Here is a 23,659-nt window from a genome sequence, read left to right on the forward strand (position 1 = left end):
TAATTGCAGAGCTGAGATGTTACTGGAGGACTTTGGTTTTAATAGGTAGTTTTCTTCTTTAAAAATACTGCACTGTAGTTTCATGCTTTGTTACAAAAAATGGAGGGCTGGATAGAGCAGAGGTGCCTTAGTACCCAGTTCTTCTGGCATTTGTCATGCATTGCTGCCATGCCTGTGAACTGTACTTTGGTTTGAAGAGCAGTGTTGAGGGCCTTGGCAAGAAGTTTCTTTGCAAAACTAGAGCTCTAGAATACATGCTAGCATCTTCAGCTCTGTCTTCCCTTGGCGTGGTATTGTTTGGAAAGAACGTCTTCAAATTTAATCTTAAAGCTTTATTCTTAAAATAAGTACCTATAACATCCTCTATTACAGTAATTTTTATCAATCAGTGACTACAGGATAATAAACATGAGTCTGGTGATAGCTACAGAACAGGATAATTTATTTCCTAAACATTCGTGTTTACCTCAAAGGTGCAGTTGTCTGGCATTAAACCTTGAGCATCTGACCAAAAGAACTATTGGACTGCCTTATTACTGTGTGTTATGTCTGCAAACCAAAGTGGAACTTAAAATAATTACCTCAGTACTTCTTTTAATGTTGGGGGAAAATGTCCAGATACATACTGAAAAGCTTAATTGTTTGCTTGTATGCCATAGCTCCACTTCATAGAAAACCAGCGAATGACTCGAGAGTGGATTATGGTTCAGGACATAACACCCAACCGAGTACAGTGCACTCAGGGACCACAGCAAGCAGCTCCATTGCTGGACCTTCAGTTTCCTCAGGGCTGAGTACTTGCACCAGACCCTCCTCCTCAAGCTTGTTTTCATCACCTTCACCCTCACTGAGCAGGATTGAGCCTGCAGCAAACCCTGCACAGACTACATCAGAAAAGGCAACTGTAAAATCAGAATATTCAATGACACCCAGGTCGGTTCAGACTCAGAATATAGGTACTCTGAGCAGGCATGGCTCCAAGTTAGATGAAATGCGCAGATTTAATGGAAACTCTAAAAACTTTGCACCCACTGACTTATCTTCAAAGCCCCTGAGCTGTAACTTGAATTCTGGCTCAAAAGCTGTAACTGTGAGGCAGCCATTAAAACCACCTCCTAAGAGAATTGACATCTTTGAGCTTCCCAGGATACCAAAGATTAAAAAGGAAACCAGCAGCAAGCAGGTGGAGCCAGAACCCACAGGAAGCCAAAGCTGTGACATTCCCAGCTCCTGTATAACCCAGCTGACTGGCAAAGAGAGCACTAATCAGCTGGGAAGGGGTAGCAAGGTGGAAAGTCAGAAGTCAAATGCCAAGGAATCTCAGCAACAAACATGTACAAGCGGGGTGTCTTTTTCTACCAATACAGGTGTGTATAGCAGTTCATCGCTGCTGGGCACTTCAAGGAGCAAAGGCCCAAGCTCTTTTGAGAGTTTTAAAATCAATATTCCTGGAAACACAGGGCATTCCAGCAGACTGTCTAATCCAGGATTTTGTAACACCTTCCGCCCTGTGGACGACAAAGTACAACAGAAAGAGAGTCCTTCATCTCTTTTCTCAGTTAAGAAAAAGCAGGTCAAAAGTGAAATATATGATCCCTTTGAACCAACAGGATCAGACTCAAGTTCAACGAGTAGCAGTCCTGAAAGGCTTGGCTCGGGGATCCCACTAACTAATATTACCAGGACTATTTCCATTGAAAATCCAAAAGTTCAAACATTTCAAACTGTCCGTCGTTTCACCCCTTACATGGTAGAAAATATATTTGGATCTGGGGCTGACTCTGACGTACCATCTAGTAACACAGAGTCTCATGATGATGTAACAGTAGAAAGCAGAATTGTAGAACAGATCTCTGATACAGAGGAACAAGATAATATGGATGAGGAAGACTTTCTAAGCAGCCCTTGCACTTCATCTGCTATTAAGCAAATTTCCAATGCAGAGTGTTTAAAGGAGGAAAGCAGAGAGGCCCCTAATGTGTTCTTTAATGCTGAAGAATTTATTAGACCCAATAGTAATGTGAAACTAGATCCAGATAGTCCCTCAAAGAACGACGGGCAGCAGCAAGTCCAAAAGGTAGAACAAACAGAGAGGCGATCGCGTTCCAGATCCTGTTCCAACTCCAGCTCCCGAAGCAAGAAGAAGATGAAAAGGAAAAAGGCACTTGGCAAAGAGCATAAGAGATCCCAATCAGGGTCTAGGGATAGAGCACACTCAAGGGACCGAAGCTCCAGATCTACCTCTTGGTCAGGTGGAGAAGAGAATAGCAAAACACACACATTGAAACCCAAGAGCAGGAGGTCTTCTACTGACCGTTCTAGCAGTCACGAACGATCTAAAAAAAAGAAAATGAAGGGTAAAACCAAGGATAAAAAGGCAAAAACTTCTTGGTCTAGGGAGAGAAGGAAATCTAGGTCACGTTCAGGTAGTCCTGGAAGTACTTCTGAGTTATATGAAAATAGGAAAAAGAAAAGACGGTCTCGATCAAGATCAAGATGGAGGGAACGTTCCCGATCGAATAGCATTGAGAGGACTAAAAGGCGGAAACACAGGAGAGACAAAAGCTATGAGAGGTATGATAAAGATAGTAGCTTGAGGTCAAGGGACAGAAAGAGATCGAGATCCAGGTCTCGGGAGAGGAGAAAGTGGAGGTCTCGGTCTCGGTCTGCATCTCGATCTCGAGAGCACAAAAGCAGCAAATCAAAGGAAAAAAGACCACAATCGAGATCACGTTCCAAAGAAAGAAAACACAGATCAAGAGAGACCTCGCTTCCTCCTCCACCAGAAAAGGATCAAAAGTCTCCAGCTGAAAATGTGTCCAGGTGTCTGGAGCAACCCCATTCCTTCAAACAAGAGCCAAAGGAGGAACTAGTACTAGAAGAGCTTTCCATAACCATCCACCCAAATGTCAAACTTGAGGAAATACAGGCTGAGACCCCAGTTCAACTGAGAGAGGCCCAAGAAACTATAAAGGTAGAGCCCATCTGTCAGGAAGTGACCAGGGAAACTGCATTCCCTGTGCCAGAGTTCACAAACATTTGTGTTCCAATTGGCAATGTGGATTCTTTCACTGAAACAGAATTAATGAGCAGCAGTGATCCAGCAGTGCTTGGTAGCTGTAGCAATACAAACCTTGAGATTACAGTTAAAATAGAAAATACGGCATTATGTCCATCTCTGATGGAACCAGCCCCAAAGAAGGAAGTGATCATGCACACTCCAGCTGAGGCTGCACCAATTCAAAGCTCATCCAAAAGCAAAATAACAGATTGTGTGAAGGAAGTTAAAGATGAGTGCCTTGTGTCAAATGAGAAAACTGGTACTTTCAGTAAGCCTGAACTGGAGGTGATACCTCAGGGTCCTGTGTTGAAATCAAAAGCACCAGTGAAAAGAGTTACCTGGAATCTTCAAGAGGAAGAAAGCGGCACACTGTCTGCTGGAAAAGCTCCAAGTAAGTCTCTCTTTTGGAAGACAAAACAGCAGCTGAAGCAGGCTGTATAAGGTTTAGGGTTTCAGTGCCTGGCTAAACCTGGTTTTAGTGTAACACCTCTTTCATCTGAGCTAGAGTAATCCTGTGGTTTCCAATCCTGAGAACTGGCATTTTGCACTCGTTGAAATTGTGAGGTGAGTTGTGTTAATGAATCAGAGAGGACAGGCTGTCAGCACAGCTCAGCTAGCCAGCGGCAGCTTGTTCAGCCATGAAGCGCATATTGCAACCTGATCTCTGAACTGGCAACCTGTGTTCCACCCTTTCTGCATTTAACTAGAATGGTTGTTTTGCCTTCAGAGTTTATAAATATTTCTTGGAACTGGGGAGCGTGACAAATCTCTATAGCTCGCTCCTGTGAGCTCTACTAAGCCAAAGCTGCTAGAAATAGTTTGGCTTGGGACCCTGTGCTATGTGTGTTGACAGAATTGCTTGTGTGGTTCTCATTGGTTACTCTCATGGAAACCTAGTAAAAAGCAATTGCTCAAGGGGATGATAAGTCCTGTATTATCAGAAGCTTTAAAATGGTGATGACTGCTAAACAAAATCCTTTTATAGCTAGCTGCTTTGTAAGATCCTTCTTATTTTAATTTTTTTAAATATAATTGGCTTTGAGTCTTTGACCCATTAGGTTTATTTTGGTCTTAAATGTTTTCTTTTCCTTCTCTTGGGGAACCTAGGGGTGCCATTTTACAAACTTCAGCGAGCAAAAGAAGGGGCCTGGAAAGCAGAGGACTTGAATCAAACGTTAAATCAGGTGCAGTTAAATGAGCCTCCTCCAACCAATTATATGATTCCTGAGCCTATGTTTCCTGATCTAGATTCCTCTCAGGTTGGTTCCTATTCTGGCACCCAAGTGTCATGGAAGGCATCCCACCTCATCTGTGCCCTCGTTGTGCAACATCCTCCTCTCATGGCAGAGTTTGCCTTCCTCTGCGTGTGGTACATTTCATATAGCCCATACACCTCAGCAATCCTCTAATCATTTAATCTCCCAGGTGGTCCTTACAGTTGAAGCAGCACACTTTCTTTTAATTCTGCTCTGTACATGAAGCTTCTGTTTTCAGTAGTAACCTGCAGAAAGATGGTGCTCTTTGAGAAGCTGTGAGCTTCTCCCTGATTGTGATCAGGCTGTAAAAATTGGCCTGGTGGCATTGGTCCATGCCATCAGTCTGTGCTGTCCACCAGTTAAAAGGTGAATGGGGCTGGTGCTAGCTCCTGGTGCACAGAGACCTAGTTGAGGGCTGGGATGTTAGCCTCCCTGATTTAAACTGGTAATTACTTGCCCATTTGAGTGGATAAATGGTGTTCTGAAAATCCTGATCTGATGCTCTCTCTTCTAAGTACAAACATTTACAAAATTCTATCTGTTTCACAGGTGTACTGTCAAAATATACCTTTGACGCCGCCTCTGCCCTCAAGCCTTCCCCCCTATGCCCCTGTCAGCCAGCCCACGGTTCAGTTTATCATGCAGGGTAGTCTTCCAGCGCTTGGCTGCATGGCAGGACAGAGCCTGACTCCGGAGCCGGGCAGCCTGGCTACCGCATCTGAACCAGGAATCCAAGCTGCTTCTGTTGGAAATGCAGAAGAAAAGAACAAAGCACCCAAACCTCCAGTGGATAAAACAAAAAACGAGGAAGTGAGTGAATACTATCAAGTAGCAAATGCATAATATTAATGAGCTGTTTATTTGAACTTTTAAAGTTTGGGGTTTTAACTTTCTTTGTACTGTATTTTCCCAGCCCCTGTTGTCACTGTTGGTTTTGGTGACTGACTATGCTAACCCAGGAGCAGCAGGCAATCCTTTCTTTGAATTCTTTTGGGACTTACTCCGTTTGATGGTTCCACTTTCTACTGCTTCATCGCAATAAGACAGAGAGGAATTAAAGCATCTAAAATACATTCTTAAAGTTCTGAAACTTTCTTGTGTGAATGTTTGGAAGGGACTTTCCAGAAGCCAGAATGTCCAAATTTCTCTTAACACCTGGTTTTCTCCTTTCCCCTCCAGCTTTGAAATTAACGTCAATTGTCATAACAGTCCTATAGAGAGGTAGGACCATATCTTGCTGCTTATCAGCACTGAAAATGCAGAGATAATAAAATACTTCGGAGATTTTGCAATGCTAGTCTCTTGCTGCTGAGTTTTGGGTTTGCTGTATAGACCATCTGCTCTAAGCATAGTGGATGTTAAATGCAAGAACAGGAACTTCTTCACCAATTATTTTACTTTCTACCACAAAATGAAACAGTAAGATACTTTTCCCACTGAACCTCCATTTATGAGAAGCAGTTTTTATGAACTTGTTTTGATAGAATGTGTCCTGATGTTGTCTGTAATCCTTAATTTATAGGCAACTCTGCCATTTTCAGAATGCCTTTAGAGCTACCTGAAGCTTTATATTCACAGCTATGACTTGCTGCATTTAGAATCTGATGCCTTTTGATGGACGCATGTTTACTTTAGAGCTGTTGGAAGGGAAGGAGGAGACCAAAATTAATAAGTGGACGTTGTAGTCACTTGCTTAAAACACATTATCTAAGATATAGAATAAATGTTACATAAAACAAGGGTTCCTCGTAACACAAACTAGTATTTGTTTCAAGACTGCAATTTACCATAAAGGAAATCACTCTGAGGCTAGCTCTTGCTCGGATCGTTGAAACTGTGGAATGAGTATTTTCATTGTTAGAATATTTCTAAGAAAAATAGATTCAGAAACCATTCCCAAGGTAGCACAAGGTAATGAACTTCTCCTTGTTGTGCAGTACATGAAGAAGCTTCACATGCAGGAAAGGGCTGTGGAAGAAGTGAAACTTGCTATTAAACCTTTTTACCAGAAGAGGGACATTACAAAGGAGGAGTACAAGAACATTCTTCGAAAAGCAGTGCAAAAGGTAAGGTGGCAGTGAAATGGAGAAGAGGAGCTGTGCAGATCATTAAATAAGTGGCAGTACTTTGGATTGCACTTGTCAGCTTCAGCAATTACATGCTGTAACCAAGTAGCAGATCTTTGGACTCTGACTCATACTCTGCAGTCTTGTGGTGAAGCAGTATTTGCTTTAAGCAGGACTGAGTGGTGCCATTGATGAGAGCTGTCAGACTGTTCCTTTTAGAAGGTGGTGTTTTCAGTGGTCCAGAACATTGCTAAGCTTAAGCTGTCTGAGCTGAAATGTTACATGCTATGTGCCTTGGGTGAGAATGGTCAAATCTCTCTCATTAAGAACCTCGTCCAGAATTGTCATGCTGTTTCTGATAAAGTGAGAAAATACTTTGTGCGTTAATTCCTTGAGCATCTCTGGTGTCCCTGAACTGTGGAAGAGGGCCTTGCAATTTGTCTGATGTTGACTTTTGTCTCAAACCTTATTGCTGACCAGATTGTGGCTAAAAAAGACCTGATGAGCAGGTAGATTTTGTGAGAGCAAGTAATGCTCTTGTGGTCAAGGCAGTTAAATGATACCTGAGAGAACTGTATTCTCTCCCTGCTCTGCATTCTTGCTATCACTGAGAAATTCTGTCATAAATCAAAATTAGTGAGAAAATGGCTGCAATTTCACATCTTCTCTGTGACCCGTATGAACGTCAAGTGTGGTTTGTGGGAGAGCTGAGCAACACTAGTTGCTGCTAAAGTCACTGTGAACTCTTCTGTGAACACTGAAAAAGTTCTTTGTAGAGTCCATTCTCTTTCTCCCATATCTCAAAATGGGCCCTCAAAACTGCCAGATTGTTTTAATCTGAACATTGCTTCCTCAAAATCATCAGAAGAATGGGAAATCAACACTTCCTTGGTTACCATGTATTGTGTAAAACCGGCTGAACAGAAAAACCTGTAGTAAAAACAAATAATTGTGCGTTCAGAGATGTTTCTGCATTCAGTTAGCGCTCAGTAGATAAGCCCTGGGCCATTTCTGGAATGCTTAAAGTAAAATACTACTCTTATCCTCATTGAGTTTTCTGCTTTATGTATCCTGCTATGAGACTGGAGGGCCTATGCAGGAATCCATTCCCCTGGGAAGCTTAGGTCTTCGCTATCATTTGTCTGTTGCCTGCCTGAACTGTTGTAATACTGTTAATTGACCGAATGCCTTTTCTAATCCCTTGTAGATCTGCCACAGCAAAAGTGGAGAGATCAACCCTATGAAGGTAGCTAATCTGGTGAAGGCATATGTGGAAAAATACAAACATATGAGGAAACATAAGAAATCTGATGGTGAAGATACACGTGAAGTGGAAAACTGAGAGGAAGCCGCAGCCAGCATGACTTGGACTGAACTTATTCTGGCTGTGAACGCTATGCCAGAGGGAATAATAGATCTGCAGTTGCATCTCGTTGAAAATAAAGCGCAGAGAAGCAAGATTATAATAGGACTTATCTGCGGAACCTTCTTTTGAATTGTTTCCATATGGGAATGAACTTGGGGGTTTTTTTGATTACCTACAGATGTAGAACTAAATAACAATCAAAAGCCTCAGACCAGCAGAGTAATTCGAGGGGAAACACGGAAGAGATTAATGTTTGGGACTCCCGGATTGCTACAGTTTTCAGGGTTACTTTGATCACATTTTTGGGCTGTGCACCTGTCTTGCTAAAAGTTTGAAACTAGACACCACTTTTCATATGCAGTATATTGAGAGATGTATACTGTTTCCCTTGTGTTTATTTATCGAAATACGGATTGTCTTTAGAAACTTCTGATTTAATACTTGAAATGTATTTTTAGCCCATTCGATGGTGAGCGAAGCTTTACTTGCTCTGTCATTTGGGGATTGCAGAAATGAGCTAACCTTTATAAACTGACTTCAGAAACACTGCTCAGACTGTGGTGTTTATTTACGTTCTGTTGGAAGTATCTTGTTAGTGAAAAGTTTCATTTCGGGGTGGGAGACTGTGTTGCACTTCTGTAAATAATGCACTGATGGCTGGTTTTGTGTCTGCCTTTCAGGAGAAAACGAAACAAAAAGCAAGCATTGTGAATTTTCAGTAACAAGCTGGAGGGATAAGGTTGAACTGATGTACAAAGCAGAAATGTGACAGAATTTATAAAGTTATTTTGAATGGTTTTAGTCCTATAGTAGGTGTCATTTGTTTATCTTACAGCTACCTCTTGCCCTCGCTGTTCTATATAAACCTGCACCCTTGGCTCCTGGCATAAGGAATACTGTGTTTCTAGAAGAGGATTGAAGTTGGATAAGTAATTGTTCCTTCTCCTCTGTAGGAGGACTGGTTTTCGTATCAAGAAGCAAAGGAATCCAGCACGTGTACTGACTTCTTGCTTTCTTTAAAAGCACTACTTTTCTGCATGTACTGTAGAGCAGCTGATCTTTTAAGTAATCATCTGAAATACAGTCACTTACAAATATATTCAGCACCCTTGAACCTGACAAAAAACATCACTCCCCATCTAACCATGTTAGGGAGAAGACATTTAACAGGGAAGCTGAAGAGAAAACCAGTAAGTTACAATTTATAAACTGGCTTTCCCTTCAGTGGGACTTGAATGTACATGGCTTGTTGGACCAGATGGCAGGAACATGTCTTGCATGAGGGCTTTCCCAACCACTTAGAGTGCACTTGGAAACTGCCCTCTTCGAGGATAGTCTTGCTGCCTGTCTTCAAAGAGAAAATAGTTAGGCTTTCTGGGATGAGTTTTATAAAGCAAGTAACTGCATCTCCTTTTTTGTTGTTGGGGTTTTTTTTTTCTCTCCTTCTGAGCATGGGAAGACTCACAAATAGCAAGATCTTTGATTTCTTGCTAGCATTCCTAACTTTTCAGTGAACTCTGATTTTGATCATAAGATTTTTGTCTGTATACGATAATTTTGGCTGTGGTTCCAAGTAGCTGATGTGGGGACTTTTTTTTTTTTTTTTTTTTTAATTTAAGCAAAACAAGTCCATATACCAGTACTGTCTGGACTGGCAAAATGCTTCATGCCCATCATTCACCACCCTGCAGAAGTGTTTATGGATGAGCATTTTGGAGTGGATCTTCCTTGGCTCCGTTTGCTTCCTGTATGAAAGCACAACCTGAATGGAGTACAAGGGGTTGGTAACTTTGGGCTTCAGTTGAAGATTTTGGAACAAAGCTCACTAAGACTGCAAAAGAATAGCTGGAAGAGAAGCTTTAGTTTTAAAGCTACACTTGTAGCTAGAATATATACCTTGCAGATGGGTGTGGGGTTGTAAATACAAAGACTGATAATAGATTTCTTGACAAAGTTCAGAAACTTTTATGGCACTGTTGTCACAAGAACGAGAGAATGTGATCTAGGTGGGAATAAACTTAGGCTGGAAACTGGACACCTTTGGATGTATCATAGAATCATTTAGGTTGGAAAAGACCTTCAAGATCATTGAGTCCAACTATCCATCATGCCCACTAAACCATGTCCTGAAGTGCCTTGTCTATGTGCTTTTCGAATACCTCCAGAGACAGTGACTCAGCCACTTCTCTAGGCAGCCTGTTCCAATGTTTGACAACCCTTTCAGTAAAGAAATTTTTCCTAATATCCAATCTAAACCTCCCCTGCCACAACTCGAGGCCATTTCTTCTCATCCTATCACCATCCACCTGACAGAAGAGACCAGCACCCACCTCACTACAACCCCCCTTCAGGTAGTTGTAGAGAGCAATAAGGTCTCCCCTCAGCCTCCTTTTCTCCAGGCTAAACAACCCCAGTTCCCTCAGCTGCTCCTCATAAGACTTGTGCCCCTCACCAGCTCCATTGCCTTTCTCTGGACATGCTCCAGCACCTCAATGCCTTTCTTATAGTGAGGGGCCCAAAACTGAACACAGTACTCGAGGTGCGGCCTCATCAGTGCCATATACAGGGGCACAATCACCTCCCTGCTCCTGCTGGCCACACCATTTCTGATGCAGGCCAGGATGCTGTTGGCCTTCTTGGCCACCTGGGCACACTGCTGGCTCATATTCAGGTGGCTGTGAACCAGCACCCCCAGGTCTTTTTCTGCCGGGCAGCTTTCCAGCCACTCTTCCCCAAGCCTGTAGCCCTCCATGGGGTTGTTGTGACCCAAGTGCAGGACCCAGCACTTGGCCTTGTTGGTCTTCATACGATTGGTCTCAGCCCATTGATCCAGCCTGTCCAGATCCCTCTGTAGAGCCTTCCTACCCTCAAGCAGATCGACCCTCCCTCCCAACTTGGTGTTGTCTGCAAACTTGCTGAGGGTGCACTCGATCCCCTCATCCAGATCACTGTTAACGATATTAAACAGAACAGGGCCCAACACCAAGCCCTGAGGAACACCACTTGTGACCTGCTGCCGACTGGATTTCACCCCACTCACCACAACCCTCTGGGCTCATTGGAGGAACAATTCTGGAATAACCTGCCTGCATGAGCGAAAAAGGGTAGGTAGTGTGAAAAACAAAGCTTGACCAAATAATAAAAGCGACTACACTGTTGCCCAAGAAGACAATGTCAATCTGTTTTGTTCTTCAGCCTGCCTCGCTGCTTTAAATTCTTGGTTAGTGTTATCCTTGAATTAGCAGTGAAGATAACAGCCTGTTGCAAGATATATTAGGAATGCGTGTACTGTAAGGACTGTTCAATTTCAGTTACCTCTGCACCTGCCATTCCCTGGAAGAGTAATGAAGCTGAAAACTATACCTTCTGCACATGCTTTTCCCTGAAGTTATGTGAACAAGAATAGTGGTTCTTTCATTCTGTCTACTGTTAAAAATAAATCCATCAAATTGTAAGCTGGCCCTGAGGAGAGGCAATAAGAAACACCTAAAAATGCCTCTTCTGGCATGGTTTTGTAGTATACTGTGTATGCTACTTGCACTCTTCCCTTTTTCCCCCTTTCCCCCCTTTATTCCCCCTTTCCTCCCCTTTCCCCTTCTTTTTGACCCTCTTAGATCAGCTGCTGCCACCTGTTTAACAGAAGAAATCTTTTTTCTTCAACACATGTGGTAGTTTGGTGATAGCATAACTTCTTGTGAGTGTCCTTTCCCTCCTCTGCAACAGTGGTAACACTAAAAGCTTCTTTAGCAAAGGCAGGGACGCTGCTGTAAAAAGTTGACTCGGGCGCTGCTCTGCCACCACTTTTGTTGGTAACCTCCAGAGCTGTTTTTGGGACACATGCTTGGCCCTGGTATCTGGCCAGCAGTGCTCGGGTTGTTGGGAGCTGCTCTGAGGATGGATGGAGAAAGAGAGGGTGGGGTTCCCGGGCAGAGCACGGGGAGGCGGGGAGCGAAAAAAATAGGAGGAAATGAAAGAGGCCAAGTGACTGGGAGGATCCAGCCGGTGCCACGCTGCAGGGCCATGACCCAGCCCAGAGCCTGTGAGTAGCCACCCCGGGTCTTCGCTGCTCTGGTTCAGAGCAGTGGTGGGAGCCCTTGGCTTGTCTGTCTGATGGTGCCAGGGGAGGGACCGGGCGTTTGGGAGGGTGTGAAAGCTTGCTTTCCTGCTGGGCTTGTTGCATGTCCCAGGTTTAGGTGGTGATGCTGAGAACTGACAATGAGTCGGTCCTGAGCAGGGTGCCTTGCGCAAGGGGATTCCGTGCTTGGTGTCATCTGGTGAGGAAGTGAAAAAACGGAGAGAAAAGCAAATCTGACCATGTTTTGTTCTAGTATTGTGTGATCCCCATCCCACATCCCCTGGCACTCTTCTTGCCTGCAACCTTCTCTGCTCTAAATGCATTCCTTTTGGGGATGTTTTTGGCCGTCACTGAGTCCCTTCTCGTGCGCCCTGTCCTGTGGGGGACCCTACTGTCCCTGCGTTATTCCCCCGGTCTCCCGGGGCTGGGAGCATCTCTGCAGGGAATTGTAGCATGCCTCTGGAGCAGGGGGAGGATGTGAGAGAGGAAGTGTCTGAAGACACTAGCCCTGGCCTCAACACATCTCCCTAGCTGTGGTCGAGAGCTGAGGGTGGACTGGGCGAGTTATTTGGAAAGCAGCTCTCCCGCTGACGTCGGCTCTGCCCCGCCAGCCTGCTGCTGGGATTAGAAACCTGCCGGTTTCGGGGTAGATGCATCTGCAGCTGGAGCTCTTGCAGTGCTTTAATGAGAGCAAAGCTGTTAATGTGATGCTTGGGCTACAGGCCAACATGTGGTGGCCACCGTTTCTTCCTGTGTCTTCAGGCCTAGCCGAGATCCTTGTGCCTCAGCTTTGGTTCCTCTCTTGAGAGGACATAGGACCAGCTCCTATGTCTTGCCCCTGCTTTTCCTTGCTGGCCAAAATGATCCCCAAGTCGTGCAGAGCTCAAGAGAAAAAAATGTTCTGTAACCCAAAGGGTGAAAGTCTCTCTTAACCACCTCCCCTGTCCCATGTGTGCAGGTCAGGAGCAGGAGGATGGTTTGCGTGAAGTGACTCTCTCTACCCAGAGGCTGCGCGTGCTGCCACCAGCAGTCCTGAGCAACCCCAGGCTGGAAAGCCTTGACCTCGACAGGAACAAGCTCAGGAGCATCACCGGCATTTCTAAGCTTTGCAACCTGAAGAGGCTAATACTGTCCAAGAATGAGATTGTGGACTTTCCCACTGAAATCCAGAGCCTGGTCTGTTTAGAGAAGCTTGAGCTGAATCAGAACCAAATCCGGGTCATCCCAGAGGGGGTTTTCTCCCACCTCCCCAGGCTTAAACACTTGAGGCTGAACAACAACCGTCTTGGTGCCCTCCCCAAGGACCTGACAGCATGTCAAGGCAGCCTTCAGTACCTCAACATCTCCAACAACCTGTTCCGGACCTTCCCCCAGCCTGTCCTGCAGCTGGCACACTTGCAGGAGCTCCATGTGCAGAATAATGTCCTTCGCCAGCTCCCCAGGGAGCTCTTCCAGGGGCAATCCCTGAAAATGTTCAAGGCCAATGGGAACCCCCTCCGGGAGCCACCCAGTGAAGTGTGCGCTGGTGGCATCCAGCAGATCCGGAATTACTTCAACCAGCTTCAACACAGTTCAGGCCAGGAGGACAAGAGGGTCAAGACCATGTTCCTGGGGGCCTCGCTGGCGGGGAAGTCCACCATCTGCAAAAGCCTGAAGCAAGGGCAAACCAAACTGGTGCCCAAGGAAGAGCGAACGGTTGGGATAGAGATCAGCGAGTTCCGGATCGAGGACTTCACATTTCTCTTCTGGGACTTTGCTGGCCAGCTGGAATACTACATGACTCACCATGTGTTCATCACCCCACAGGCACTTGTCATCCTTGTCATCAATCTCCACATGTAAATGCTGAGCTGGTTTGGATTCAAAGTGGCATGCGAGAAGAAAAAAGGGGCTGGGCAAGCTTTCCCCTGCATGGGTTCACACCATTTCCATTGGACCTTGATGCCTGGTCTTCTCACTGCAGGAGTAGCCAGCTCTCCCTCTCCCCCTTTTTGCAGATCACTCTTTTAATTAAGCCACTAGATCTGTGATCGCCTTACCAAGTCCTCTGTTTTGTGGGGTTAGATGAGCATTAACTCCTTATGTGACTTTACTTTCTGCCTTGGCAATACATCTATGAGCTCTCCTATATCTTGTGGTGCTCCCTGAACATGGAGGGAGCATCAGGTTTGGGCTTTGTGGTACAGAGGGATGCTCCCATCCATAGCAGGGACAGACTCTGCTACACCCCATAGCTTTAACTGGCTTAGCTTAAGGATGGGAAACTTACGGATGAGCTTGGATATGGCCCGTGACAGCTTAGGACATCTGAGCTCTTCTCCAGTAAGCCCCTGGGACAGCATAAGGTGCGGTGCATGGTCAGGCCTGTGCTGGTGGAAGTTGGCTGTAGAGCCGGCGGGTTAGATGTGAATTTGGGATTTTCTTTCTCTCCCTTCCCAGGTACCAAACTAATGACAAGACTTTCAAGGAGCTCGTCGGTTTCTGGATCAACAACCTGTCCATGCGAGTCCCAAACTCAGTGGTGCTTCCCGTGGGAACCCACGTGGACTGCTGCCGGGAGGAGGAGGTGGAGGAGAAGAGATGTGACATCATGGCCAAGATCACAGCCATGCTGATGGAGAGAAAAAGCAACCTCGCTCACTTCATCGACAATCTGGAGGGCAGTGAGGAGCCCGAGTTTTACGTGGACCAGTGGGAGAGGCTGAAGGAGATGGAGAGCTGCACATTAACAGTAGGCCTGAGATAATCGTGGTTCTTTGCTGTCTGTGGTCACCCTGTTGTCTCTGGCAGCCCAGCATGCTACTGGTGATGCTGACCTGGTGCTAATGCATCAGGCTGCTACTGCAGCCACTACCCGGGGCTAGGGTGGATGTAGTAACCCTTGGCTGTGACCTGCTGCATCTTTCTCCCTGCTCAGTGGTGAGCATCTGCTCCTGTGGCTTGTAGCAAGTGCTTGGTGAGGAGCTGGGGCGGGGGGGAAGGTGCATTTACCATCCGTAGGTGATTTTCTGGGAACTGCTGCAAAGCAAAGGTGTAAAGGAAGCGCCCTCTGAAGCTGAGCCAGCGGCATGTTCCATCCTTGGTGACCTCTTTGGCATTAGGTCCCTCCTTTACCTTGCAGGCTAAAAGACTCCTCTGGATGTGCTTTTGGCAGGTGTGTGCTTTCTTTCTTCCAGATCTTAAACTTAGTTGCTGTCAACTGCACAGATCACCACGATATCAAAAAGCTCGAGGCCACTATTTTGGAGCATGTGAAGAACGAGGAGCTCTTCCCTGAGGTCGTCCGAGTGCTGCCACCCGTCTATAGGCAGGTGGAAGCTGCCATTGTAGATATCGCACAGGGCGAGGAGTTGGCAGACCATGGTGAGTGGTCCATGAACCCCGCCGTACTTTCCTGGGAGGACCTGCTGTCCTACGGCTGGGACAGGCTTTCCAGTGCTTGCTGCACCTTCTGGCCCCATTCACGTGGTGGTGGGGTCGCTGCTGAAGACCTTGCAGTGTTATTGCTGGAGCATTAATTGCTACTACCCAGTTCTGTCATTATGAGCATGTGCCTCCAAGGCAGGTACCTAGGGAAAAGCATAGGAAAAGGCCCAGCATGTCTTCAGCAGGAGGCTCTGCCAGCATCTACCAACCTGTGGCTGGAGGTACCTGGAGCTGGCCATGTTGTCTGGTTTCTTTCTTTCCGGTAACATTGTTCTTTCTCCCCTTTGCCCTATATAAGCAATTAAAAAATCTTGCAGGAAGGAGCTCCACAGTTTTAATGCTTCTGTGTGGTTTCGCAACCTACATCCCACTGACTTTATTTAATGGCCCCTACCGCTCCCTAGCCCCTTCTCTGTGTCTCCTGTGACTTAGCAGGACTAGCAGGTAGCCCCAGCTCCTTGCTTATGTACCTAAAGCAGGTAGGAACACCACCAGCACCAAGGATGTCATCTCCGGCTCCCCTGGCCACTGTAGGATTAGAGGATGAGGAGCAAATGCTTTTCTTTTGTGGAGATAAGCCAGGTTCTGTTGCCTGTCTCACTGCACGACTAAATGACAATCTGAGGTTTTCTGGCTGGAAACAAACCTGCTCTCTCAAACAATGAAAAAAAAAAAAAACCCGCAATATTAGCCTCATTTATCAGCTGCTCTGTTGAGGTCCTGGCAGGCTGTTGGCACCACTGAGGCAAGGCAAGACCATGGGAGCTGCAGGATGGCAGTGGGACAGCTGAGGATGGGCAAAGCATTTTGGACCGCAGCCACCAAGCATCGTGCTGGTCCCAGCTGCTTCCCCAGGGATGGCATGGGTGACATTGGGTGCTGCTGGTGTTTGTTGGCTCTCTAAAGCATCTGCCTTGGAACACTGGTGTCCAAGAGATGTGTCCTGAGCTCCTGCGTCTCCCTCTAGGCATGATGGACCTCCAGTATCTGCTCAGCAAACTCTCCCAGTGCGAGCACCTGGCTAACCTGGGCAGAGAGCTTCTCCAGGACATCTTGCGGTACCTCCACCGCGTCGGGCTTGTCGTGTGGTACGAGGAAATCAAGCACCTGGAAAGCACTGTTTTTCTCCAGCCTACCTTCCTAATAACTATGTTCAAGGTGAGTGTGGGGATCAGGACTGTCTTCTCTGCAGGTCCCAAGCTCTGCAGCTTTGCTGGGTTCCTCTCATTGCCGCCTCTTCTCTCCTTCTCTTCCCACCCAGCTCCTTGTGAGGTACCGCCTAGTCCAGCAGCTCGAGAGCATCTCTGTGGACACGCTGATTGGGGAACATGCTACCATCAGAGACAGGTCCAACTGGGTGTGGACTTTCAAGTCAAAGGCAATGCTGTGCCACCGGGCTGTGCGTGCCTTGGTGAAGCACCAGCTCTGTTCAGAAGGGATGCGGGACGTCTTTGAGGAAATCATGGGACATAGGCCCCCCAGCAGGAGAGGGAAGCTCTTCAGCCTCCTGGAGCACTTTGAGCTCTGCCTGGAGGTGAGGCATGCCAAAGCACTCAACCCACAGGCCAGTGAGTTTGTGCCCGGGAAGCCATGGGAGACAACGCGGGGGCAAGGCGAGTCCTGGTACTTGTTCCCAACCTATCTGAACCAGACCGAAGAGGTCTCTGAGGTGTGGGGAGGAGATCACCCTGAGGACCTCCACATCCGTGCCTACTTCTCACCCGAAATACCTGAGGGTTTCTTCCAGAGGTAAGCAGTGGTCTCCAGCCCTCAATGAGGCTGTGCAGTTCAGGGTTTGCTCGACGCGGCACCAGTATGACCGACAGCAAGCCCTTGCTGAGGCATGAGGCTATGACTCAGGAGACTAGGGTGGCTTCTCGGCTCTGCCACAGACATGTGGAGCCCTGGATGAACCATTTTGATGTTCGTTACCTGGATGTGAACAAGGACCGTGCTCCTTCTGCTTCACCTTTCATCTGGGGTGGTTTTTGGCTAGTCTGTGCCCATCCAGGCAGTCAGAGGTCTCCCAGTCCCACCTGAGGATGGTCCAGTTTTTACAGGTGCTGGGACTGTTCCAGTTTCTGGAAGGTCTCCTGGCCTTGTGGGGTTCTTGATTTGTGTCCAGAGCTTTATCTGATGGTGTCATGATTTAACTCCAGCCAGCATCTAAGCACCACATAGCTGCTCACTCACTCCTGCCCCAGGTGGGATGGGGAGACAATCAGAAGGGTAAAAGTAAGAAAACTCATGGGTTGAGATAAGAACAGTTTAATAATTGAAATATTGGAATAATAATAGTAATAGTAATGTTGTAATGAAAATGAAAATAACAAAAAGAGAGAAAAATAAAACCAAAGAAAAACATGTGATGCAAATGAAATACAATTGCTCACCACCAACCAACCGATCCCAGCCCGTTCCCAAGCAGCAGCCTCCTGGCCAGCTTTCCCCAGTTTATATCCTGAGCACGATGGCATACGGTCTGGAATATCCCTTGGGTCAGTTTGGGTCAGCTGTCCCAGCTGTGTCCCCTCCCAACTTCTTGTGCCCCCCCCAGCCTGCTTGCTAGTGGGGGTGGGGTGAGATGCTGAAAAGTCCTTGACTCTGTGCAAGCACTGCTCAGCACCAACTGAAAACATCCATCTGTTATCAACATTATTCCCATCCTAAATCCAAAACACAGTACTATACCAGCTACTAGGAAAAAAAATTAACTCTATCCCAGCCAAAAATCAGGATAGATGGCCAACTCTGGAAGCAGCTCTTGGCTTAAGAGGCTGCTCCTGCTGCTTGAGCTTTCAGTAGAGCAGGGTCCTCATTTGATGTCTGCCTCTGTTTCTACTGAAATTGGGTTCATATTTTTCAAGTCCACCTGCTGCCACACTTCCCCCCAGTGTCAGAGATAAGCAGGGAGGAGAGTGGTGAAAGCTGTGGTCAATCTCCTTACAGGTTCCTGGTGAAAGCTTGTTCCTTCTACTCCACACACTGGGTGGCCAAGGCAACCTGCCTGCTCATATCCAATGGCAAACCTCTGCTGATCAAAGAGAATAACCAGAGAGCCTACAGCTACCTGGAGCTCCGATGCAGAAAGCCGGCAGGAAGGACAGGTAAGGATCCTTATTTCATGACTCCCAACCACATGTCTCTCCTTAACTGCCACTTCCACTCCTCTGGGGAGAGCATCCCAGAAGCCTCTGCCACACGTCCTGCTCTGGCCAGGGTCCACTAGCAGTTCAATTAAAGATTTCCCCTTTCTCCATGCAACCTGGTCAGGATTCCTCTCAAGGTGTCACATGAAAGTGGAAAGTCAAGTTTTCAGTATTCTCATGGAGCAAACAGGTCATCCTTCCCCATAAGGTCCCAGCAGAGTATGGTCTCAGGCTGGGTCTCCAAGTGATAAACAAAAGGGCCATCTGAGTTGGGAAGCGCTTCCAACATATCTTTCAATTCCCTTTGAAGGCTGGTGGGCCTTGGTTAACTTGAGAAATGGAACTGGTCAAGCCATTCTGGCTGTGGTCCGACAGGCTGGAAGCGATGCGTGCATCACCACAGCATCTCCTGGGCTGCCACGGTTGGGTGGCTGTGAGTAAGCAAGATGTTCTCCTTTTGCCTGGAAGGTTTCCAGTTTGCCTGGGACTTCCTCATGGCGGTTGTCTTCACCATCCAGAAGCTCGCTGAGGAGTGGCCGGGGCTGCACATGTGCATGAAGACACCCTGCCGAACGGCTGGTTGTCCTGCGGAGCTCATCTGGCCAGACATGGATGGCACAAATGCCATGTACGTATGTGCTGCGCCACTCCAAGCTGAGGGCTGGAGCTGGGTGGTTGGTATGGCAATGCTGGTGGGGCTGGTCAGCTTCCAAAAGCCATGTGAAATTAGTTGCAAAACTCACTGGGCACTATGTCGCCCTTCTCCTGACTGTAGTAGCCCGTCCCCCATGTGGTGGTAGCATTTACTTGTGTGGGAAATTCAAGCGTGGAAAAAAAGGTGAAAAAGTCAAGACTCTGGGGCTCAGGCACATAATGTCCCCTCTGGACAGGTGCCCACGTCCCCCACTTCATGAAGAGCTGAAGGTGCTCAGGCACCTGGGAAGGCAACAGCCATCCCACTGACAGCAGGACCTCATGTCAGGGTGGAAAGAGGGAGCTTCTTCCATCGCCCTGGCATTGTCTTGCATGGGAAGTGCTGAGGGCAGCTGCTGCTCCTTCTTCTCGGGGCTTTTTCCTCCGCAGGACGAAGGAAGACATTAAAACCTGTGGGACGTGTGGGCACCGCTTTGGTGCAGAGCTGCTCCTGCCCAAAGGTGAGCCAAATGGTCCTAGTTTTGCGCCGCAGCAGTGCTTGGGGGGGAGGAGGGCTTGAGGGGTTCATGGAGCTGAGGTGCTGATGGTGTCCCCCCACCCCCACAGTGCCCAGGCAGCTGGAGGAGCCCCCGGCGCAGCCCTCTGCTCACTATTACGTGACAAGCTACGGGACCACCACCTTTGGGCCCAGCAGCATCCACATCAATCGGCAGGTAAGGAGGCTGCCACCTCCTCTTGCTCTGGGTCCAACATTGATGGCCAGGCTCATCCTCTCCTCTTGCTCCCGAAATGAGGGGGTGCTGCTGCTTCCAGCCTGGGGAGGGGACACCCCATCTTCAGGCAGTGCTCTGGTTACCATGCTCCTCCCTGAGATACCACCACCTCTGCGCCTCGGAGCTGTGCTCTGGGTGCTTCCTGTTGTAGTTACTGCCTTATTTTTCCAGAACATCTCAAGTGAGTAACCCTGGGCCAGCGGGGAGGTGCTCGCCGAAGAATTATTTTTCTTTAGCCAAAGCCAAGCTGTCCTCAACACGCTTTGCTCGCAAATCATGTTTGCAGCCTCAGTGCATGGAAATAAATGCATCAATAAATGCATGCCTGCATGCGTGGGAAGTCACCTCATTTACACAAATGTTAACGGGGAGGCGCTGACAAGCGCCCTGCTACGAGCCCGCTGCCAGCAGGGGCTTTGCTGGGACAAGGCTGGCCACGGACCCCCATGGTGTTGGGGGATGCCAGGGGGGTGAAAGTCTCAGACTGATAAGTGTGGGCAGATGTCCAGGCAACATCAGCAAGCAGGAAGCACCTTTCCATACATATATATTTAAACTTACAAAACTTAAGAAAATAAATCTGTAAATGACCACACTCCACAAACGCACACGTTAGCAGCTGACGGAGGGGAAAAGCAACTTGTCAGCTCTGGGACCAGCTAGTGAAGCTGTCCTTGCTGGGGGCGGGGCGGAATCGGAGGACGAAAGATCCCCACCATAGGCATTCCACCACAGCATTCCTGGGGGGATGCCGGTTTGCACGGCCTCCGATGCCCAGTGGTCCCCTGCCGGCAGGTGCCTGTCCCAGGGGTCCACGGGGAGCGGGGTGGGTGGGAGTCAGTCTATCTGCATGTTGCACTGCTCAATGAGCTCGAAGAGGCTGAAGGAGTCGGAGAGCTGCAAGCTGACGGTGCCGCTGTCGAGAGAGGAGGCTCCCTCCCGCAGCACCTGCTCATACCAGTACTCGCAGAACTTGGGCACCAGCTGTGGCAGCAAACCGTCAGGGTTATGGGCAGGGTTAGGGGCAGCTGCCTGATGTGGCTGCAATGCCCTGCATGGCCCTGTCCTCCTGGAGCAGATGAAGGAGGTGTGCGGGGCACTCTATAGCTCCCCCAGACCCTGAGGGTCCCCATCCCTGGGCAGCTGCCTCCCACCCCATCCCGCCCAGCCCCCAAGGGTCTCCTTCCCAGGCACCAGCCCCCCCCATATTTCCCTTGTTCCCCAAGGCTTCCCTTCCCTGGGCACACAGTCTCCCATCTCCCCCAGCCCCTGAGGGCCCACCTCCTCAGGCACCCAGACCCCCCCTCTCCCCTGGACCCTGAGAGTCCCCACCCCCAGACCCCACGGAACCCTCATCTCCCCCAGCCCCCGAGGGTCCCCCTCCTCAGGCACCCAGAGCCCCATCTCCCACAGACCTCTAGAGTCCCCCTCCTTGGGTACCCAGACCCCCATCTCCCCTGGCCCCCAGGAGTCTCCCCCTCCCTGGGCAGCAGTGGTGGGTGTTGGCCCCTGTACCTTGACCAGGATGAGCTTGGACTCCTTGGGCCTGGCCTTGGAGAAGGACTGCCCGAAGCAGAGGTAGATGGTGAAGTCAGGGGACCGCTGCCTTTGGCCATTGCGGAAGTCCCTCAGCTCTGCACGAGGAGACAGGGCTCAGTTTTGGGGTGAGCCCAGATGACACAGAGGGGCTGGGAGGTTTCACATGCTTGTGACATCCTGGAGCTGGCTCTCGCAAGCTCCAAAACCAGGATGGGGGGGATTGCCCCTGCCCACCTGTGCAAAACTCATTGAAGTCAAAGATGGGGGTTTCCTGGTCCCGGCAGAGCAGGTTGCGTGGGGGGTCCCCGATGCCCTCAAGCTGCTGAGACAGTGCCCAGAAGACCTTGCACTTCTTCAGGCGGGTGGCAAAGAGCTTGCAGGCACGTTGCTCCAGCTGCAGCCCTGCGTTGCCCAGCAGCTCCTCGGTGAAACGCCGCTGCTTACTGTCAGCCAGCTCTGCGGGGCTGGGGAAGTGCACCAGGCGCCCGGGGCGCAGGACCACCGCTGGGTCAGACGACTGGTACGCCAGCAGGCACTGGCTGCCCCCCACCTCCTCCTGGTGGAAGAGCTTCCCCCGGTAGTAGATGCTGATGTCCAGGATGGGGATGATGCCATCTGTACCAGGCAGTGATCAGCAGCTGCGTCCCCCCAAACCCCAATGGTCCCCGTCCCCAAAATGTCTCCCTGGGCATTAATAACTATTAATAGTTACACGATAGTATTTATTATTAATAATTATAATAATTATTTGTAGCTATTAATAATTAATAACCCTCACCTGTGTTATCCTGCGGTGGCAGCGGCACAGGGCTGGTGGCGGGGGCAAAGAGCATCGCCTCCCCTGGGGACAGCCCAGGAACCGTGACGTCTGGTGGGTGGCACGGCAGTGGTATGGCCCCTGCAGCAGGAGACGGGCAGCGTCAGCATCATGATTTGGGGGTGCAGCAGGGTGGGAGGGGTTGCTTCAGGGGTACGTGCGGCAGCACCCCGTCCTCTTCCCGCCCCGTTATGGCGATCCCATGCGCAGGGCTGGAGCCTGCCCCACAGCACCCACCTGGCTCCTCCAGCAGCATGGGGTCTGTGGGGCTGTAGGCGCCCAAGGGGGGCTGCTCCGCTGCAGGCGCCCATTGCTGAAATGGCGGCGGGGGGAGGCAGTTGTTTTGGTTGGGGTCTGGGTGAGGCTGGAGCAGGGTGTCCTGGTGAGGAGCATCCCCTGCAGAGAAATCACCGGTGGGAAGGGGCTAGGGTCACCCACCCATGGGGTCACTCCCCACCCCGTGCCCCACAAGTGGGGTCAGTCTCACCTGCAGTCCCCCACGATGGGGTCGGGTGGTCAAGGTCACGGGGGGAGATGTCGCACAGCTTCAGCACCCACTGCAGGGCCTCCAGGTCATCCAGCGTCGGGGGCTGTGCAGGGTCAGTGCTGCCTGACAGGGGGCACAGCAGGTGGGAGGTCTCACAACCCTAAAACCAGCCCCAGCTGAGCCTACTGGGGTGTCCCCCCCCCCCAAAAAAAATTGGGGAACCAGCACCTACCTGGGGGAGCGATTTCTGGGGCCACGTCTTGGGGGTTAAGCTCCAGCTTTGAAGAGAAGCGGGATGGGGTCTTACTACTGTGGATGGGGGGGCCCAGCCTTCCCCTGCCCCACATTTCAGCCGGGTGCTGGGCTCCAGTTCAGGAGCACCCCAAGGACATGGGAGTGCAATGCCTGAGTGGCAGCAGCAGGTTCTCCCCCAGGCCACCATGCCCACCCCGCTACCTGTGGCTGCTGGTGCAGCGGCTGCTGGTCCACCGCAGGGTCAGGGCTGCCGAAATCTCCCTCCTCACCACGCCAGAGGGCGGCTGGAAGGAGAGCGGCGTGAGTGGGGTGCCCTGAGATCGCCCACCCCACTCCTACCCCCGACACGGCCCCCCCCGGGGCCAGGCTCACCTGGGGTGATGGCAAAGACCTTGTGCGGGTCGTCACCACTCGTGGAGCGGTCGTCCACCAACCTGAACATGCGGGTGCTCCTCAGGGCGCAGCGGAAGTTGGTCTTCCACTTGGCTGGGTCCTCGGGGCACCCCTCATACCGCCCACTCGCCTGCGCCCAGGCCTGGGGGGTTAGGGGGGGAGGGGACGGGGGTGAGCACGGGGACCATGAGCGTGGAGGTTTCAGGGATGCCTGCTCTCCCCACCCCCCCCGTCCCCAGTTCCCACATCCCACCTACCTGGAATACCTTGAGCTCGCTCCTGGTCGCCCCCATCCCACCCACCTTGACAAAGACCCCCGAGGCTGCTGCGCGTCCCCTCCAG

General features: G+C 49.6%; 3 protein-coding genes across 4 annotated transcripts in view; 2 read left to right on the forward strand and 1 right to left on the reverse strand.

Annotated features, from left to right (window-relative positions):
• PHRF1 (PHD and ring finger domains 1) overlaps positions 1–8,529 on the forward strand; it is a 30,142-nt gene extending 21,613 nt beyond the window's left edge. The window contains exons 14-18 of one of the 2 annotated variants that reach the window (XM_010562558.1): positions 660–3,452; positions 4,169–4,245; positions 4,867–5,127; positions 6,255–6,383; positions 7,591–8,529. In XM_010562558.1, coding sequence (XP_010560860.1) covers positions 660–3,452; positions 4,169–4,245; positions 4,867–5,127; positions 6,255–6,383; positions 7,591–7,725 — 3,395 coding nt within the window. In that variant the 3' untranslated portion in view covers positions 7,726–8,529. The remainder of the gene's footprint in view (positions 1–659; positions 3,453–4,168; positions 4,246–4,866; positions 5,128–6,254; positions 6,384–7,590) is intronic. The other variant, XM_010562559.1, reaches the window with a different exon arrangement.
• A 5,551-nt stretch (positions 8,530–14,080) lies between these two features.
• Positions 14,081–20,015, forward strand: LOC104828704 (malignant fibrous histiocytoma-amplified sequence 1 homolog). Its single transcript, XM_010562576.1, has 10 exons — positions 14,081–14,169; positions 14,264–14,555; positions 15,001–15,187; positions 16,218–16,408; positions 16,512–16,999; positions 18,200–18,357; positions 18,868–19,027; positions 19,483–19,553; positions 19,660–19,766; positions 19,998–20,015. The coding sequence occupies exons 1-10, from the start codon at positions 14,081–14,083 to the stop codon at positions 20,013–20,015; spliced, it is 1,761 nt and encodes a 586-aa protein (XP_010560878.1).
• Positions 17,914–23,659, reverse strand: part of IRF7 (interferon regulatory factor 7) — an 8,881-nt gene continuing 3,135 nt past the window's right edge. Inside the window, exons 3-11 of the mRNA XM_010562577.1 lie at positions 23,297–23,459; positions 23,126–23,208; positions 22,902–22,947; positions 22,670–22,792; positions 22,420–22,578; positions 22,144–22,263; positions 21,600–21,980; positions 21,342–21,460; positions 17,914–20,810 (exon numbers count right to left, since the gene is read on the reverse strand). Coding sequence (XP_010560879.1) covers positions 20,664–20,810; positions 21,342–21,460; positions 21,600–21,980; positions 22,144–22,263; positions 22,420–22,578; positions 22,670–22,792; positions 22,902–22,947; positions 23,126–23,208; positions 23,297–23,459 — 1,341 coding nt within the window. The 3' untranslated portion in view covers positions 17,914–20,663. The remainder of the gene's footprint in view (positions 20,811–21,341; positions 21,461–21,599; positions 21,981–22,143; positions 22,264–22,419; positions 22,579–22,669; positions 22,793–22,901; positions 22,948–23,125; positions 23,209–23,296; positions 23,460–23,659) is intronic.

The sequence above is a fragment of the Haliaeetus leucocephalus genome, unplaced genomic scaffold (assembly GCF_000737465.1).
Source record: "Haliaeetus leucocephalus isolate CR32 unplaced genomic scaffold, Haliaeetus_leucocephalus-4.0 Scaffold161, whole genome shotgun sequence".
In the NCBI taxonomy this organism is placed as follows: domain Eukaryota; kingdom Metazoa; phylum Chordata; class Aves; order Accipitriformes; family Accipitridae; genus Haliaeetus; species Haliaeetus leucocephalus.